At 42.1% G+C, this 19,287-nt stretch overlaps 1 protein-coding gene across 2 annotated transcripts; it reads left to right on the top strand.

Moving 5' to 3' along the window:
• The first annotated feature begins 1,886 nt into the window (after positions 1 to 1,886).
• Positions 1,887 to 18,987, top strand: LOC115144059 (interferon-induced helicase C domain-containing protein 1). Of its 2 annotated transcripts, none has more exons than XM_029684752.2 (16): positions 1,887 to 2,508; positions 5,272 to 5,446; positions 5,606 to 5,782; positions 7,252 to 7,323; positions 9,688 to 9,908; positions 10,816 to 11,026; positions 12,145 to 12,362; positions 13,530 to 13,631; positions 13,777 to 13,900; positions 15,237 to 15,452; positions 15,559 to 15,815; positions 16,063 to 16,212; positions 16,471 to 16,632; positions 16,774 to 16,967; positions 17,217 to 17,310; positions 17,873 to 18,987. In XM_029684752.2, exons 1-16 carry the CDS (start codon positions 2,068 to 2,070, stop codon positions 18,065 to 18,067), a joined length of 3,009 nt encoding a protein of 1,002 aa, XP_029540612.1. In that variant the 5' UTR covers positions 1,887 to 2,067; the 3' UTR covers positions 18,068 to 18,987. The 2 variants fall into 2 exon arrangements, with proteins under 2 accessions (XP_029540612.1, XP_029540700.1); XM_029684840.2 differs by having other exon boundaries at positions 2,218 to 2,287.
• The last annotated feature ends 300 nt before the right edge of the window (positions 18,988 to 19,287 follow it).

Genomic DNA, 19,287 nt, shown 5'->3' with positions numbered 1-19,287 from the left:
CGGCTATGAGCTCAGATGTGGATCCAACATCGACCGGCTCTTGAGCAAGATGCCACAGAGCTACCAGGATGAATTCATTGAGTACTGCTTCGATCGTGGCATCCTCAGGACTGGCACGGACCAGACGTCCACCCAGCACAACTTGTCAGCCTGGTTGCAGAAGAAATCCCAGGCTAGGCGCATATTAAGCAGAGCCTCAGCCCTCTATCAATGTGATATGCCTAAGCCATTCAAGAAAGACCACCATGACTTCACGAGACAGAAGGAGAAATTTGCTTAAATCATTTTCAACGCATGTGGAGATCCAAACCCCAAGGAGCCTGCTCAATCCAAGGAGAAATCCTAACCCAAGCCATACTGTCCCCACTGTGACAATAAAGAACCCTTTCTCAACTCATGTAAAGAGTTCAAGAAGCGTAACACAGGACAGATTGTCAAGTGGATAAAGAATGGAGAAAAAAAAGCTGGACGATCCCACAAAGCTGATGCTTGCACCCTCAGACGACCTTGCAAGACATGTAAAGAGCAGCACCTAACGATCTTTCATGACACCATACAGGAAAACCAGAAAAGCAGGCTCATGGTGAGTGTCCCTAAGACCAAGGTATACTTGGACAGTCCCAACCGATCACAGAAAGTAATGCTAAAGTTCATGAAGGTCTTACTTCACAACGGAGACCGAGCCCTGGAGACATTCACTGTGCTCGACGATGTTCATCACCCGTTTCTTATGATGTGTTACAAATGACAATTTGTATGATATGTTACGAATTTGCAAAACGTACAATACAATATGTTAAGAATTTGCAAAACGTATGATATGTTACAAATTCTAGCTAGGTGGCTAACGTTAGTTAGCTCGCTAACATTAGCTAGGCTAGGGGTTTAGGAGTTAGGTTACAGAGTTAAGGTTAGGGGAAGGGTTAAGGTTAGGGTTAGCTAACATGCTAAGTAGGCACAAAGTAGCTAAAAAGTAGTAAGTAGTTGAATTAGCTAAAATTCTAAAGTTGTCCATGATAAAATTTAACTCAAAACCTTTGGGTTGCTAGATGTTTGCGATATACACCCACCCATCATTTTTACTTAACCATTCCAAACATTATATCATACTAAATCGAGTGTCTGAGATTTATGAATAGAATAATACGAAACGCTCTGAGACCGGGCTGGTTTGTTTTGTATTTTGATTGGTCCCTGAATCCATAGGTGGATTCACACCGGTGTTCCTCAATCGTTCCATTTATTGGAAGTTTAGTAGTCAACAGCTCGTTTTTTTTATCAATACATTGCTCTAGTGGTAGGCAATTATATGGCAGTGCTTCCTCGAGACTGCAGTGTCGTCACTAGTTTCCACAGCCACAAAGTATTAAACCTGCTTGGAATCTTTACCTACGATAGAAATAAGCTGAAACATTTTTATGTAATTAATTTCATTATTCTTTTGGCCAAATTTCATATTCACAAGTGTAAATTTACAAACAAAAAACACATTTTCTTACCTTACAAAAAAAAATTGAACTGTATTTTAAGACAATTAAAAACTTTACTAACAAAAAAACTGTTACAATTATAAGTGTATGTCCCTTAAGGTGTAATGTGATATTGTACCCCCTAGCCCCGCTCCTAGCCCAATTGTCCATTGTATATTATTCATATATACTTGTGTTCCCACATGTACTTCCTGTATTGATTTGTTGTTAATAAAAAATGTATACAAAATTAAATAAACCTCGCCTATTTCTACAATGTATCTTCCTAAAATGTTATTTTAAACCTAACCACACTGCTTAACTTATGCCTAACTCTAACCTTAAAATAAGACCAAATAGCTCATTTTAGTTTTCATTAATATTTTGACTTTGTGGCTGTGGTAACTGGTGGAAACCAGATTGAAGAGGGAGAAACGAAACTGAAAGTGCTTGCATTGACGGGAATAGAATCTCGATTGACTCATGTTGATTTAACTATTTGCACTGCAGTTAGCCTACTCTTCCGTGTGCTTTTCTACGTGACTCTGGACTTCGATGTGACCAGGCATTTCGTGTATATCTCTGATCAACCTGATCGATGGCCGCTGACAAAGATAACACCGCCAACATCAGTCTGATTGAGAACTTCAGGCCTAGGCTGCGGAAACTCATTGAAATCGAGTTTGTACTGGATCACCTGAACTTCTTAGACAATGACAACAAGGACTTGATCCGAACTAAGGCGAGAAAAGAGAGCAATCTAAAGGCAGTGGATCTACTTATTGATACAATCATCAGGATCCGGCCACTTCCGAAAGGTTGGTTCAGGGAGTTTGTGGATGCACTGTCAGCTGGGGGTTGTAAACATGCTGCCACCTACGTGGAGGATAGCCCTCCATGTCCTGCTCTGGAGGCAGAGAATGACAACTGCGTCAGACTAATTGAACTTCTGTTGCCAAGTCTTTTGGGGATGAAGACTACTGATGTTTGCTGGGACTGTTTTTCGAAAGGTATTCTCACCACAGAGGACCGTGAAATTGTAAGTAGTTGTATGTGCGTCATCCGGGTTTGGCCGGGGTAGGCCGTCATTGTAAATAGGCATTTGTTCATAACTGACTTGCCTGGTTAAATAAAAAACGTTTTTTATTTATTTTTTAACTCTTATTAAATCAGATTATTAATGATGGCCTAAATGTACAAGAGGGTGTAATTTCGGTTCGCAATCAGGGCATTCCTGCATGGCAATATTCTGGATATCCCCTGATTGTCTGTGCGATTTACAATGTGGGTCAAAAAGGAAATAACAGTATGATCTGCGTTTTTAACTAGCTGGGAACAGAATTAACAGAAACAGATATATAATAAATATGCTATACACGAAATAAATACACAGGCCCGAATAGATATTTGTAAAGTATGATTTGCAAAGCCAATCCGGGCCTAGAGAGACTGCATGGCTAGAGCGTGCACAGGGGTGCGACATATGGCTATTGGTCCGATTGGCTGAAGCCATGAGCTGGAGGTGATATTAATCTCTCATGTGAAGGGGAGAAAGGGTGAGGTTTGGTGGGAGTCAGTCAGCGCAGCTCCAGTCACACATAAACAACAACAAAACATGCATGGGGATTCTGTAACAAGAGTGTTATGGGTGGGGGTGGTGGATGGACATAATTCCATGGCAGCTTGAGGTGGATCACCACCTCAAGCTGAACCTCGGCAAGACGGAGCTGCTCTTCCTCCCGGGGAAGGACTGCCCGTTCCATGATCTCGCCATCACGGTTGACAACTCCATTGTGTCCTCCTCCCAGAGCGCTAAGAACCTTGGCGTGATCCTGGACAACACCCTGTCGTTCTCAACTAACATCAAGGCGGTGGCCCGTTCCTGTAGGTTCATGCTCTACAACATCCGCAGAGTACGACCCTGCCTCACACAGGAAGCGGCGCAGGTCCTAATCCAGGCACTTGTCATCTCCCGTCTGGATTACTGCAACTCGCTGTTGGCTGGGCTCCCTGCCTGTGCCATTAAACCCCTACAACTCATCCAGAACGCCGCAGCCCGTCTGGTGTTCAACCTTCCCAAGTTCTCTCACGTCACCCCGCTCCTCCGCTCCCTCCACTGGCTTCCAGTTGAAGCTCGCATCCGCTACAAGACCATGGTGCTTGCCTACGGAGCTGTGAGGGGATCGGCACCTCAGTACCTCCAGGCTCTGATCAGGCCCTACACCCAAACAAGGGCACTGCGTTCATCCACCTCTGGCCTGCTCGCCTCCCTACCACTGAGGAAGTACAGTTCCCGCTCAGCCCAGTCAAAACTGTTCGCTGCTCTGGCCCCCCAATGGTGGAACAAACTCCCTCACGACGCCAGGACAGCGGAGTCAATCACCACCTTCCGGAGACACCTGAAACCCCACCTCTTTAAGGAATACCTAGGATAGGATAAAGTAATCCCTCTCACCCCCCCCCCTGAAAAGATTTAGATGCACTACTGTTCCACTGGAGGTCATAAGGTGAATGCACCAATTTGTAAGTCGCTCTGGATAAGAGCGTCTGCTAAATGACTTAAATGTAAATGTAATGGCTCTGGTCCAAAGGTTTGTTTTAATGTTTTAACCCTATCTCAGACTTTGACCCTTACTGTAACCATTCGGAATGAGTGCCTCAACTTAACCCTCAAAATTTGACATTTTGAGAAATGGAAACGATAGAGTGCAGCAGGAGCAACAATCCAATGACTCTGGATCAGAAGGTTTCGTGTTCGATCCCAGTCGTGGACACTGGTTTTTAATTTTTATATTAGTGTTTTGGAATTAATTTTTTTTTTGACCTTTTGGAGAAATTAAATGATACAGAGCAGCAGGAGCAACAAAAACACTTCGAAATTTGACTTTTGGAGAATGTGGATGAATGTCTAATTCTGCAGTGAGACCTTGTTGAGCTACCGGTGTCGCCCCCACTACCCTCCTGCTGTGTACCAGAGTCCTTCTAGAGATAACTATCTAGCTAGCTAACACACAGTGTCCTTCGCTCCCACCGGGAGGACACTGGTACACAGCTAGCTAGGACACTGGTAGACCGTGACCTTCGCCTCCCAAAAACTCAGAATGTATTATTTGTTTCCCTTTTCACCCACATTTTAATAGCATAGACAATCAGAGAAAATCATTTTTGAGCGTGGTATATTCGTCAGTGCCAGAAAGAGAATGGAAAAAAATCGTCAAGATGACATGCGGACCCCAAACAGGTAAATAATGGTGCAGTCTACAACGGTGTCCAGAACGGCATCTCTGAATGCACAACGCGTCGGTCCTTGTCACGGGTGGGCTATTGCAGCAGACGACCACACCGGAGTCGAAGCGTGGGCAGCAATCACCAACACTGGACAGTTGAGGAGTGGGAAAAGATTGCCTGGTCCAAGGAAACCCGGTTCCTGTTGCATCATGCTGATGGCAGTCAGGATTTGGCTAAGCAGCATGAGTCCATGGCCCCATCCTGCCTGGTGTCAATGGTACAGACTGGTGGCGTAATGGTTGTGGGGAATGTTTTCCTAGCACACGTTACATCCCTTGATGACAATTCAGCAATGTTTTACTGTCCCGAAGAATTCACGCTGTTCTGGGGGCAAAGGGGGATACATCCCGGTACTAGAAGGGTGTACCTAATAAACTGTCCACTTAGTGTATTTATGTAATATACCTCTGGACCAGATGAGGGCAGACTAATGCCACTAACTGCACTGCAGCTTTGATGTGAGTACATAACGCTTACATTAGCCTATTTTTAACCCATTCTATTTCTGTTTTAGATTTTAGCTGAATGTCAAAACCGAGGAAATATGGGTGGTGCTCGTGAACTGCTCAGGAGAATCGTGAGATTCCCGCCCGGATGGTTCTCCACCTTCTTGAAGGCCTTACAGGTCACTGAACACAAGGACCTGTGTAAAGAATTGACAGGGGAGTCACCTGGTGATAACTTGATAGGTAAGAATGTATAGATTGCCCATACATTGTCCTTCATGCTAGCCTAAACCATGCTCCTTTGAACTTGAATAGTAGCTTTGAATAAGTTGTAAATATTGACTAGCCTATCCCTGTCTTTTTCTCATCATGATATAATTTATAACATGACCAATACACCAGATGAGCCAGGTGTCCTGATGGCTGTGAATGAAGCTCCAGGGAATGTGGATCCCATGGTGGAGGAGGGTCCTGTAGAAGCAGTGGGGAAATCTTTTCTCCCAGAGCAGGAGACATTGGATAGCAGTGTGACCAGCATGAATCTGGATGAACCTTCAGAGGCTGACTCAGAAATTGCAGGTCCAATATAACACAGTCATACCCTTTTACTGACCTTTACAGCATTGATCATGAGAGTCAAGGTTGTAGTGCTGGGCCTTTTGTTCATAAAGCGTCTCATAGTAGGAATGCTGATCTGGGGTCAGTTTTGCATTTTAGATTATAATTCATGGACACGGGCGACACGCCTGTTCATAGGTCAGCACTCCTCCTCTGAGACGCTTTATGAACAGGTTGGATATTCAACCTTTAAGGATAAATAAGTTGAGTGCTAGAGGAAGGTGCATTGGAGACACATTTTTGAAACACTGAAGCAGTACTAGTTCAAAGCAGTAAATTCAGTTGAAGTCGGAAGTTTACATACGCTTAGGTTGGAGTCATTAAAACTTGTTTTTCAACCACTCCACACATTTCTTGTTTTACAAACTACTATTATTCTAACATTTCACATTCTTAAAATAAAGTGGTGATCCTAACTGACCTAAGACAGGGAATTTTTACTAGGATTAAGTGTCAGGAATTGTGAAAAACTGAGTTCAAATGTATTTGGCTAAGGTGTATGTAAACTTCCGACTTCAACTGTACAGTATTTATACTGAACAAAAATATAAACACAACATGCAACAATTTTACTGAGTTATAGTTCATAGAAGGAAATCAATCAATTGAAATAAATAAATTATACCCTAATTTATGGATTTCACATGACTGGGCTAGGGTGCAGCCATGGGTGGGCCTGCAAGGGCATAGGCCCACCCACTTGGGAGCCAGTCCCAGCCAATCAGAATGAGTTTTTCCCCACAAAATGGCTTTATTACAGACAGAAATACTTCTCAGTTTCATCAGCTGTCCAGGTGGCTGGTCTCAGACGATACCGCAGGTGAAGAAGCCAGATGTGGCGGTCCTGGGCTGGCATGGTTACATGTGGTCTGTGGTTGTGAGGCCGGTTGGACATACTGCTAAATTCTCTAAAATGACGATGGAGGCGGCTTATGGTAGAGAAATTAACATTACATTCTCTGGCAACAGCTCTGGTGGACATTCCTGCAGTCAGCATGCTCCCTCAACTTGAGACATCTGTGTCATTGTGTTGTGTGACAAAACTGCACATTTTAGAGTGGCCTTTTAATGTCCCCAACACAAGGTGCACCTGTGTAATGATCATACTGTTTAATCAGCTTCTTGATATGCCGCATCTGTCCGGTGGATGGATTATCTTGGTAAAGGAGAAATGCTTATTAACAGGGATGTAAACCAATTTGTGAACAAAATTAGAGACAAATAAGCTTTTTGCGTGTATGGAAAATACCTGGGATCTTTTATTTCAGCTCATTAAACATGCGACCAACACAATACATGTTGCATTTATATTTTGTGCAGTATAAAATTAACACATTAAGCTGAAAATATCACATTGAGATGGATGACTTTAACCTTTGAAAATTATTAACACGCCAGTTGTGTAAATAATTATTGTTTGATATTTTTAGACCTATATAGTGGCACAGAAGAACCAATGGAAAATGGGAAACCGGAAAATAGCTTGGATCTCTCAATGTCAGGTAATATTTAATTCACCCTTGTCCTGTTCTGTTTCATATGCAGCAATTTTTGTAAAATAGCTCAACCCCTAATCATTCTTTGAACAAAAGTTAGAAACTGTAAAATAATAAAATAATAAAACCTTGGAAAATAATGCAGTTGGATTACATGTTAGATTCATAGCATAGGCTCTTTTTAAAACAGTTTGAACTATTGCGAGTCATCAGTCAATCACAAATAATTTCCTACTGTACTCCTCCACCATGTACAAAATGGGGAACCATCAAAGTCACACTTGATCCCTCACTCTAGTCTGCAGTTTTGGACTAAGTTAGCAGCACTTGTACTTTGTCCTTTAGCGTTTATCTTGAAACGATAATGGTGGAATCAGTTGAACACTTTTGGGAATGAGTGATTGAATGCTGGAACTATATAGGAGAAGGAGAGGGCGCTTGCAAAGCTTGCTCAAATGAAGGCCAAATGTGCAATGAAATCCGGTCTGCTATTTCGTTCATACGTTTACCTCAAGTTCCTCACTCAGTCAAATTTCCTGAAAAGTTATTGTTGTTGTTGTTTCTTCTCAACCTGCTGTGATGTTAGTCTTATGTTGCATCATGTCCTCGTGACATTCTCTGAAAGCTCTCTTCTTTGTTTTATGGGTTTAAAACATTCCATAATATCTTTCAGGATCTCGACCAATCGCATTTCAGAACCAGGTGTTGCGCTGATGAATAATACAGATCCCTAAAAATAATTAGATTCATTTGTAATTCTAGTAAAGGTATAATAAGCATTGTTGCTTGTACTTTAGTTAACCTTTTGAATATGATAGAATGAAAGGAACTTTCTATTGGTTTTTCCATTTGGAGGAGAATCCATAGTTTGGGTGAGAGAGAAATGGAATAATAGACAAGTTTGAATGGAAGAGTTCCCTAGAGCCTATCCTATTTGGCTCAGAGAGTATGTTCCATGTGTATCATGACAAGCCACACAGGTTAAAGAGGACGGAGCATAGCCAAAGCTCCCAATTGCAAACACATGCTATTTAGAGTCCATATAGGGACTAAAGGAAGAGTTGGATGTTGTTACATGGTTATGATTCAGTAATATGCCAAGAGTGCACAAAGCTGTCATCAAGGCAAAGGGTGGCTACTTTGAAGAATCTAAAATATATTTTGATTTAACACTTTTTTTTGGTTCCATATTTATTTCATAGTTTTGATATCTTCACTACTATTCTACAATGTAAGAAATAGTCAAATAAAGAAAAACCCTGGAATGAGTAGGTACTGGTACTGTATGTTAGACAGTGATGCCTTGGGTTGCCACATGTTTCACACGCTTGAAATCAATTTAAGTATGAAGGAATTTGCCCTTTTAGAGGCAACACTTTTAGTTTTCTCACCTCACATAAAAAAAGGTGACTGATTAGTTCACTTTAATAGGTTTTTTATAAATCAGCCAATTGATATTTATGCCATGATTCCGCCACAAGGGGTCTGTGACATCATGATGATGATGCGGAGTGATGAGTCATGGGACGTCAATGTTACGTGGCAGATGAGCCAGCAGGAGGCCTCGGCCTGTTGAAGCCTAACACACCGACGCGGACAGCTCCTGTCACTCAAACCAGCCTCTGATGACACCACTGTGTGCCTATTTGTATTGCCTTTAGTTTGAGTTACTCTCAATCTTGCTTACATTACTCTGCTATCGAGACCGTGAGTCACCATATTCAGCCACATGTTGGGGATTTTTTTTATTTAGCCACTCTGGAAGTTGGGCAGAATGCCTGATGTGAGCAGATCCAATACATATGGGGATATGGTGCGTTTCCATAAACCAGTTGTGCTCTGCGGCTTAAAGAAGACATTGGGAGTACTTCATTAAAATACAGTATATTGCATTCTGCTTTCTCCATCAGGAGGAAAAACACTGTGTGGGATTCATATCTTATTGACATGGCATTAACCATGGTGGAATCTCCTCTCTAATAAGTCTGGGGATTTGCTGATAAAAGACCAGGAGACCACAACGTTCACTGTCTATTTCCTGTTGAGTTTAGGACACCATATCTCTCCGTTGGTTTTTGTTGCTGCCGGAGTCCAATTTAATAATGCTAGTTGAGACAAGAGACCTCTAACATACAATGTATGCGTAGAGAGATTAAAATGTTTTCCTTGTAGTTCTACATGGAAGCACACCTGCTTTTCCCATAACATAGACTGACCAGGTGAATCCAGGTGAAAGCTATGATCCCCTTTTATATGTCACTTGTTAAATCCACTTCAATCAATGTTGGTGTAGGTGAGATAAAGAAGGATTTTCAGGGTGCTGATGTGGACAGCAATTTTGATCTGAACCTCGCTCCTCTGCTCTAACAGGCTGCATTGCCCCTGCTGCTGAAAGCCCCCCAAAAGCTGTCATTGTTCTTCGAGATTATCAGATGGACGTGGCCAGGCCCGCCTTGGAGGGAAAAAACATCATCATATGCCTCCCGACAGGAAGTGGTAAAACCAGAGTTGCTGTCTATATTACCAAAGAACATCTGGACAGCAGGAGGAAAGAGGGCCGACCAGGGAAAGTGGTCGTCTTGGTGAACAAGGTACTCCAGTTTCCCATACAATGTCCCATGCACACAACCTGTCTGTACTGTATGTGTGTGTATTGTAACATACTGTAGCTAGGCCTATAGAGATCACAAAGAAAGCTGCTAGCACAGTACAGTACTGGGCATGACACAGTCTCTACTCTTCACAAATAATGACCTTTAAGAGTAATAGAATACACCACTTTACAACATTTCAGTTTGGCACAGACGTTCCCATGTTCTTTTTCTATATTGGAAAGACCATTGTCATATCACATCTAGCACGGTTCACATGTAGGGTATGCTGGTACTCATTTTGGGTGCCGGTACTGTTAATATTTAAGTGCGGGAGCTTCACAATACTTTTGAGCTAATATTATATGAGGTGCATGAAGTCCAGCAGTAGGAAAATGTAGGTCCCCGTACTCAGCTCCAGTGAGCTCCTGCCCAAGCCGAGCACTGCATACAAACAATGCACACCCCTACAAGTGTGACTGTGTTATGGAGTTACTTAGTGTTATTTTTCTCAGCATCTAAAATGTACATCCCGATCCAATTTGAGAAATTCATTAAATAAAACACACAACATGGTATGCATCTTCGTTGAAGTAGAAATCACTTTTCTAGTGCTGCTTTTGGCATGAAAGTGAGTACCTCCCCAAACTCAAAAACACTGAATATGTCATCTTGTTTGCACGCATTATTGTAACACACGTCCAATTTGTCAGTCTAAACCATTTTTTTAAAATGAACTCTGTTCATAAGTTGTTGTACTTTCAAACATAAAGAACTGTGCATATGCACCAGCTAAGTGCATACTGACAGTGAGAAATACAGTGTAGCTTTCTTTTTAGAGGCAGACCCTCGCATATTGAATGTGAGTAACCTCTAGTCTTTCTAATAATGATATATTCTCCTTCAGGTGCCCCTGGTCGAGCAGCATTACTCCACAGAGTTCTGGAAGTTCCTTAAAAACAAATACAAAGTTGAGAGGGTCAGTGGGGACTCCCAGCTCAAAATCTCCTTCACAGACATTGTCCAGAAAAACGATATTGTCATCTGTACAGCCCAGCTTCTGGAGAACTACTTGGAAAGGGCTCACAGTGGAGATGACGATGGGATTAAACTTTCAGGTTTGGCATCATTTTCTTGAATTGAGTTTCCTAATCACTACATCTGGGATGGGAGTAATGTTAATGGGAAACGTATCTGCAGTAAGCTAGGCATGTTTATGTAAAACTTTGACCGTGGGTTTTTATCTCCGCCTTAGTCCAAAGTCAGCTTGCTGGCCACAGCTATGGACGTTAGCGAGGTTTCGAATTGGAAAGTAAACAGGACGTGTCTCCTCTGAGAATTAATTTGACAGGTTCTTGTCAGTCAGTTGCTTCCGGCTCTCCTGCTTGCTCTTGCTGGCACTCGCCAGTCCAAGGTGGAATTTCCCTCGGTGTAACATATGCTGTTTGTTGAAACGCCTGAGAGGGTTAGTTTTTTTTCTTCTTCTGGTGCTTTCCAGGCCACACGTCTGTTCAAGCCATCAGTGTGTGGCTGATCAAATTCACATGAGAGCCTCTGTCACTGCATCAGACTGAATGTTCCACTCCAGACTCTTATGCCCTCTGGGGAAGGGAATTATAGCACTTCTGTTTTGAAGTTGTATTTGTGGATGTTCATACCTCGTCACACGTCTCCCAGTGCTGTGAAATACACACTTAAACCTTTCTGAGAAATGGACTAGCGACACAGCAGTCAGGCAGTCAGGCAGTGTGGTGGAAAATGCATCGCAGACTTCCTAGAAAAGTAGTGGTTAGTGTGGGAGGGCCTCAGACATAGAGCCAGACCAGGGAGGGTGTAATTTGTGGGTGTCAATAAGCCACTTAAGTATATTTACAGCACTAGCATTATGGGAGATCAAACAAAGGGAATGTTGAAATCAGGTAGTAAAGCTAGAGCCAACTATTGTTCCTAGGAGCCCTACAACAATGTAACCAGACCCACGGCACAATGTAATGGAGGAGGAGACAAAGTGATCAGCAGACCAATCTGGCCTGGGCGGAAGCTTTTCTACGGTCTATGAGGGTCAGACGGTTTTAGATTGTTGAATGAGTAACAGCAGGAACGTTTGCAATTTGAAATGTACACCAGCTGTCTCCTATATCCATTATATGACACGTTCTTACGTTAAACCGATATGTTTCCTTTTGTCTTCCAACAATCACATTGAGTGTATTTGCTCCTTGTTTCTGCCGTGTAGATTTGTCACTGATTGTGATCGATGAGTGCCACCACACACAGAAGGGAGGAGTCTATAACCACATCATGATCCGCTACCTCAAGCAGAAGCACAAGAACGCCAAGTTAAAGAAAGAGCAGAAGGATACAGTGGCCATCCCACAAATCCTAGGCTTGACCGCCTCACCTGGCGTCGGGGGAGCCAAGAAAATTGATAAAGCAGAAGAGCACATTCTACGAGTAAATACCATACACTACTACTAGGCTACATCTCTTTTTTTCTCTCTCCCTCTTTCTCATTCTCTCTCTCTCTAGACACACACCCTCGTCATTCTCATTCTTGCCCTTCCTCTTTTCATTAAGCACTTTCCTCCCTCCCTGTCAAGCCCCACCCTCCCTTTGTCCCTCCCTCATTCAGTTACTACTCTGCTAAGTGCTCACCCCTGCTCAGCCAAGCTGTTTCCAATGTTCCACATGGCCTCCGCACTCCAGGCAGCCGTAAACCTCACCATGCCTTTTTTAACAATGCCTATGTTGGGCTCCTGAGGGGCGCAGTGGTCTAAGGCACTGCATCTCGGTGCTAGAGGCGTCACCTCAGACACCCTGGTTCGAATCCATGCTGGATCTCAACCAGGCCGTGATTGGGAGTCCCTTAGCGCGGCGCACAATTGGCCCAGCGTCGTCCTCGTTTGGTCAGGGTAGGCAGTCATTGTAAATAAGAATTTGTTCTTAATGACTTGCCTAGTTAAATAAAGGTTAAATAAAAACTTTTTTCACCACACAGGAAAGAATTGGAAACAGCTTTTGGTTTTAACTCTCAATGGGTCACACTGAAGTGGTGATGCAAAGTAATGTTATTGTTATTTTATTTGAATATACTCAGTGGTGTAAAGTACTTAAGTAGTACTTTAAAGTATTTTTACTTAAGTTGTTTTTTGGGGGTGTCTGTACTTTACTATTTATATTTTTGACAACTTCTACTCCATTCTTGTGCTTTTTACTCCATACATTTTCCCTGGCAGCCAAAAGTACTCTTTATATTTTGAATGCTTAGCAGAACAGGAAAATGGTCCAATTCATGCACTTATTAAGATGACCATCCCCGGTCATCCCTACTGCCTCTGATCTGGCGGACTCACTAAACATATGTGCTTCGTTTGTAAATGGTGTCTTGAGTCATTTTCTACTAAGGTATCTTTACTTTTACTTAAGTATGACAATTGGGTACTTTTTCCACCACTGAATATACTGTGTGATTGATTAATAGAACACTACTTTGGAAGTACAGTATTGCATTGTTAAGCTTTGTGACTGTATTACAGAGGACAGGTGGTTTCTAATAAAACCTCATGGTATTTGTTTTGATGTTTTTGCTCATTGGTTCAATTCATGTTCTGTCTTTTGTAGATCTGCGCAAATTTGGACGCATACAAAATAATGACGGGGAACCTTGGGGAAAACAAAAAAGAACCACACAAAAAAATTGCCACTGCCGAAGAGAGAAAAGAGGTACTCTCAAAAAAATATATAATCATTTTATTCCCAGTAGAGAGAGATGTGGATTTTCATGAAATAATATATATACATCATCCTGAGTTTTTGAAGTGTGTAAATGTATTTATGTGCTTACATCTGTTGAATTATCTCTTGTCAGGATCCCTTTGGCGATGTTCTCAAAGGAGTCATGAATGCCATTCACATCCATGCTGAACTGAACCCTACCTGTGACCTAGGCACCCAGAACTATGAGCAGTGGGTGGTCCAGAAAGAACAAAATGGTGAGGGATCACATTTATTTTCATGTTCTTTTGTACTGGAGGGCTACTAATAAGAGGTGTAATCCAAATATATTTCAACCGTTCTCTATACCAAGTGTCATAGCTGAATAAATAGACACCCTATTATACCCCAACAGTATACTGAACAAAAATATAAAATGCAACATGTAAAGTGTTGGTCCCATGTTTCATGAGCTGAAATAAAAGATCCCAGAAACTTTCCAGACGCACAAAAAGCGTATTTCTCTCGAATTTTGTGCACTTGTTTGTTTACATCCCTGTTAGTGAGCATTTCTCCGATGCCAAGACAGTCCTTTCACCTGACAGGTGTGGCATATCAAGAAGCGGATTAAACAGCATGATCATTACACAGGTGCACCTTGTGCTGTGGGCAATAAAAGGTCACTTAAAATTAGCATTTTTGTCACACAACACAATGCCACAGATGTCTCAAGTTTTGAGGGAGCATACAATTGGCATGCTGACTGCAGGAATGTCCACCAGAACTGTTGCCAGAGAATTCAATGTTAATTTCTCTACCATAAAACGTTGTTTTAGAGAATTTGTCAGTACGTCCAACCGATCTCACAACCGCCGACCACGTGTAACTACGCCAGTCCAGGACCTCCACAGCCGGCTTCTTTACCTGCGTTTGAAACCAGCCACCCAGCTGATGAAACTGTGAGTTTGTACAACCAAAGAATTTCTGCACACTGTCAGAACCATCTCAGGGAAGCTCATCTGCTGGCTCGTCGTCCTCACCAGGGTCTTGACCTGACTGCAGTTCTGCAACGAGATCCTGAGGCCCATTGTCGTGCCATTCATCCACCGCCATTAACTCATGTTTCATCATGATAATCCACATCCCATGTCGCAAGGACACAATTCCTGGAAGCAGAAAATGTTGTAGTTCTTCCATGCCCAGCATGCTCACACGACATGTCATACATTGAGCGTGTTTGGGATGCTCTGGGTCGACTTGTACGACAGTGTGTTCCAGTTCCCAGAATATCCAGAAACTTCGCACAGCCATTGAAGAGGAGTGGGACAACATTCCACAGGCCACAATCAACAGCCTGATCAACTCTATGCGAAGGAGATGTGTCGCGCTACATGAGGCAAAGGGTGGTCACACCAGATACTGACTAGGTATCTGTGACTAACAGATACATATCTGTATTCCCAGTCGTAAAATCTATAGATTAGGGCCTAATTTATTTATTTAAACTGACTGATTTGCTTATATGAACTGTAACTCAGTAAAATATTTGAAATTGTTGCATTTATATTTTTGTTCAGTGTACGTTCCTAAGCAACTATCGATGTTTTCCTACAGCTGCAAAAGAGGAGAATCAAAAAGTGCGAGTTTGTGCTGAGCATCTACGGCAGTACAACGAGGCCCTGTACCTAGGCAAAACCATCCGCATGTGGGATGCCTTCAGCTTCCTGGACAAATACTTTGACGAGGAGCTGAAGAAGAAAGTGGCCCCAGAGGACGAGGAGGCCATCATTAAAACTGATACAGAGCGATTCCTTTTCACACTCTTTAAAGGTAGCTTACTGTACATCTAATGTTTTTAGTACATTGTAATGTAGCCCTACATAGATATCTGGGAGTTTATTTTTCACGGCTTTCTTCAAAATCTACTTTCTTGCAGATAGCAAAGTGAAACTGCAGGAGTTGGCTAAGCTTCCCCAGTATGAAAATAATAGCCTAGCTAAGCTGAGGACCAAAATCCTGCATGAGTTTACATCTAGAGAAAAGGCTAGAGGGATCATTTTCACGAAAACCCGTCGCAGTGCCATCGCATTAGCTCAATGGGTTCAGGAGAACTCCAAGTTCGAGGAGGTCGGAGTAAAAGCTTGCCATGTGATTGGAGGAGGAGGCCAGAGTGTCGTGAAACCAATGACCGCTGTGAGTGCACGGTTTCACATTGTACAAAGGCTGGCTGTCAGCCAAGTCTGCTTTTTATACTTAAATAGATCACTTTGAAAACATTCACTGTGAAAATGTACTTAAGTGGATGACAGTAGTATTACATCAAATTAGTTTTTTTTTTTTTTTTTACTAATGCACAGTGTCATACATCCTCTTCTGTGTAAAGTTGTGCTTAATTACATTGTATTGAATAATATATTTTGCCCACGTTTGTGTTTCTCAGGCAGAACAAAGGGATGTTTTGAACAAGTTTCAGAATGCGGAGATCAACTTGCTGATTGCAACAACAGTGGCTGAAGAGGGTCTGGACATAGCAGCATGTAACTTTGTGATACGATATGAGCTTGTGACCAATGAGATCGCTATGATTCAGGTCAGTGATTTAAAGGTTAACTGGCTTTGCCAAAAACATGTCAATATCCACAGTGTCATTATTAACTGAGAACTATGAACTTAGATTCTGTATCGTCTGCTAACTCTTTTGGTATGCGCCAAATAAATAGTATTCACTGGTTAGCAGACGATGTACTCACTGTATCACTCAATCCGTGTTATCATGCTGTTAGCATGACTTCAAGCGCTCACTGCCATGGTTTAATGAGAACATGTTTACTGTGTTTGTGTCTTGTAGGCCCGAGGCAGAGGCAGAGCTGAGGACAGTAGTTATACCTTAGTGGCAGGGGAGGGTTCTGGGGTCGCCGAACGAGAGAGTGTCAACGAGTACCGTGAGAAGATGATGAGCAAAGCTATCGATAAAGTCAAGAAATTAGATCAAGAGGAATATGAAAAGAGGGTAAGTCTCCTCTCAACTCTTAACTGCCAGCTTGATATTAAATGAAATATATTTTAAGATTTTGATTTCTTAAACCTAGTTGAGTAACGTCAAAAAAATATATATATATATACTAATTGCGTTTTAATTGTTTGTTGCCAGATTAAAGAATTCCAGATTCAGGCGATCATGGAGGAGAGAGTGCGAACAACCAAGAAGAAGCAGAAAGGAATGAAAAAGGAGAGCCCGTCCAAAGTGAAGTTCAGTTGTAGAAGCTGCAACAAACCAGTCTGCTCTGGGGAAGATGTTGAAATCATTGAAAATATGCACAGAGTCAACGTAACACCCCAATTTAAGTATGTTCTGCTGCAAACAGCTGCCCTCTTGTCAAAGTAACCCAACCTGTGCAAGTTTGTAGCCTACTATACAGTACACGGTTGTTGGTAAAGATGTGTAGTACACACGTTCTAGCATTAGAAAACTAAAAGATATACCCCAAACCCCTATATTCACATTTTAAAATGCTTGCCTTGAGTCTGCATACAGCCCCTCAACCGCAGATGTCAGTTATTATTGAAACAATGTCTGTTCTCTCTCTTTTGCAGGGAACTTTTCATTCAAAGAGAAAACACCTCACTTGTTAAGAGGCTACTGGACTACGAGACCAATGGTTTCATAGCATGCAAAGACTGTGGACAGGTAGGCCTACGCCCTGTCCTAATTCTGTAAAGAGAGAAAGACGTTGGTGTTGATCTATAATAGACAACAATTGACGTTAAAGTTTGAAAGGCACTTGCCAATCTAGCAAGTAAGGAGTATTTTTTTTTTTCGGTTGCCTGAAGATTTGCCTAAAAATCTACATTTGCTTTTTTACATGCAGGAGAGCCACATATGGCCTACCTTACACCTACACATATGGGAGGAATCAGAAAGATCAGTACTGGAATGATTGTATTTTGGTTGTTATCAGTAAAAGATTCTCAGAGCAGGTTCAACTTGTCCGACTGCCATAAAGTGTCTGTCTTTCACTTAAACCATTGGGAGAAACCCAAGTGATCAGTTTTAGGCTACTAGAATTCTTTCTGTTTGGTTGTTTTCAGAGCAGGCTCAACTTGCGTGACGGCTTAAGTTCATTTGCCCAAGGCAATAGGGTACCCCTTAATGTCAATCCCTGAATAGATATTCAAACATCTCAATCTATATCCACTGTAAGTGCATGTTACAAAGCCAACTGTCCACTCACGTCGATTTCTTCCTGCAGAGGTGGGGTTCAATGATGCTCTACCGTGGAATCGAGTGTCCCTGTCTTCATGTCAAGAACTTCCTGGTGACGTATGATGAAAAGAGGAAGAACGTCAACAAGTGGAGCGAGCTGGGTATCCAGTTACCTGCCTTTGACTATGCTGAACACGCTCGATCTGTGGCCGAAAGCTCAGAGGATGAAGAATCAATGTAATAATATGGTAACGACAAGGATTGTTTTGCGAAAAGTAAGAATCAAAACAAATGCATGCAGCTCCGTGTATCTGTGGTAGTTGGATTGAATAAATCAGCCTTACATTTTCACTTGAAGAAGCTTTTACAATTTGACTTCGCTCATATCTTTTTAATTGCGAAAGCCGTCATTGATGCAGTATGATACCGGGGGGTTTCAGGTGTCTTACAAGCTGCTGCTTTTAATTGTCATGAATGAATCATTGTATTATTCAATTTATTGGCAATCAGTAAATGTTGAATCAAATGAATAATGTGTTTTTCTGATTGAAAAAAAGATCGTGAAGAAAACATGACATTACTATGTGCCCTAGATATCTCCATGCTTAATCACTGATTGGGGAAAACGGGTTCAGCAGGAAGAGCGATTACTAGTTGAATATGGTGTGCAAACATTTTCTTTTAAAAACATTTCTAATCTGTACTCCTAGATGAGCTGTTGTTGTGTCAGACACCACATACATCATGAATGGGTCAAACTAAAGATGAAATTGAACTTCTCGACACACTTCCTCTCCCTTGGGATCCGCTGGTGTTTTCCCGGACCCTATGCTCCGCACCGGTCAGCACACGTTTATGTTTAGATCTAACACACTAGACAGGTGGGGTTTTTTTGTGTGTATTGTCGGTAAATTCACTTATCACTTTGCCCAATGTCACAGGTGTGACCTGTCCAAGGGTATGGTGATGTGTTGCCCTGGCTACTGTGACTTGAGAGTTCAGAGAGTAATAAAAGGAAAGAATATGGGTGTCCACGTGATTACTTTTTTTCTTCTTCATTGTTTTGTTTAATCCTAAATTCATAGCTTTCAAAATATTTCCATAATACAAATGTCTGCCATGTGTGAAGTGTATGAGACAATAAATTGAGCAGGCAATTTGCCTCTGTGTGTTTGCCTCTGTGTGTTTGCCTCTGTGTGTTTGCTTTCAATCCTCTCTGTCACTTGGCACACCCCTGCATGGAATAAACTGCAGCACAAAACATGGTACAAACATTATTGGGCACAGACAACAGCACAAAGGGCAAGAAGGTTTAGAGATAACAATACATCACGCAAAAGCAGCCACAACTGTCAGTAAGAGTGTCCATGATTGATTCTTTGAATGAAGGGATTGAGATACCACTGTCCAGTTTGAGTGTTGCAGCTCATTCCAGTTGCTAGCTGCAGCGAACTCCTAACT

This window comes from Oncorhynchus nerka, linkage group LG1 (genome assembly GCF_034236695.1).
Source record: "Oncorhynchus nerka isolate Pitt River linkage group LG1, Oner_Uvic_2.0, whole genome shotgun sequence".
Classification (NCBI taxonomy): Eukaryota; Metazoa; Chordata; class Actinopteri; order Salmoniformes; family Salmonidae; genus Oncorhynchus; species Oncorhynchus nerka.
Note: the sequence above shows the minus strand (reverse complement) of the source record. Positions and strands in the feature narration are given on the sequence as shown.

Excerpts from the sequence above, each read along its gene's own strand:
- LOC115144059 (XM_029684752.2), top strand. The coding sequence starts at position 2,068 with ATGGCCGCTGACAAAGATAACACCGCCAACATCAGTCTGATTGAGAAC. Across the intron at positions 5,783-7,251 it reads GGCTGACTCAGAAATTGCAG|ACCTATATAGTGGCACAGAA; the intron begins GTCCAATATAAC and ends TGATATTTTTAG. Across the intron at positions 15,453-15,558 it reads CCTTTTCACACTCTTTAAAG|ATAGCAAAGTGAAACTGCAG; the intron begins GTAGCTTACTGT and ends ACTTTCTTGCAG.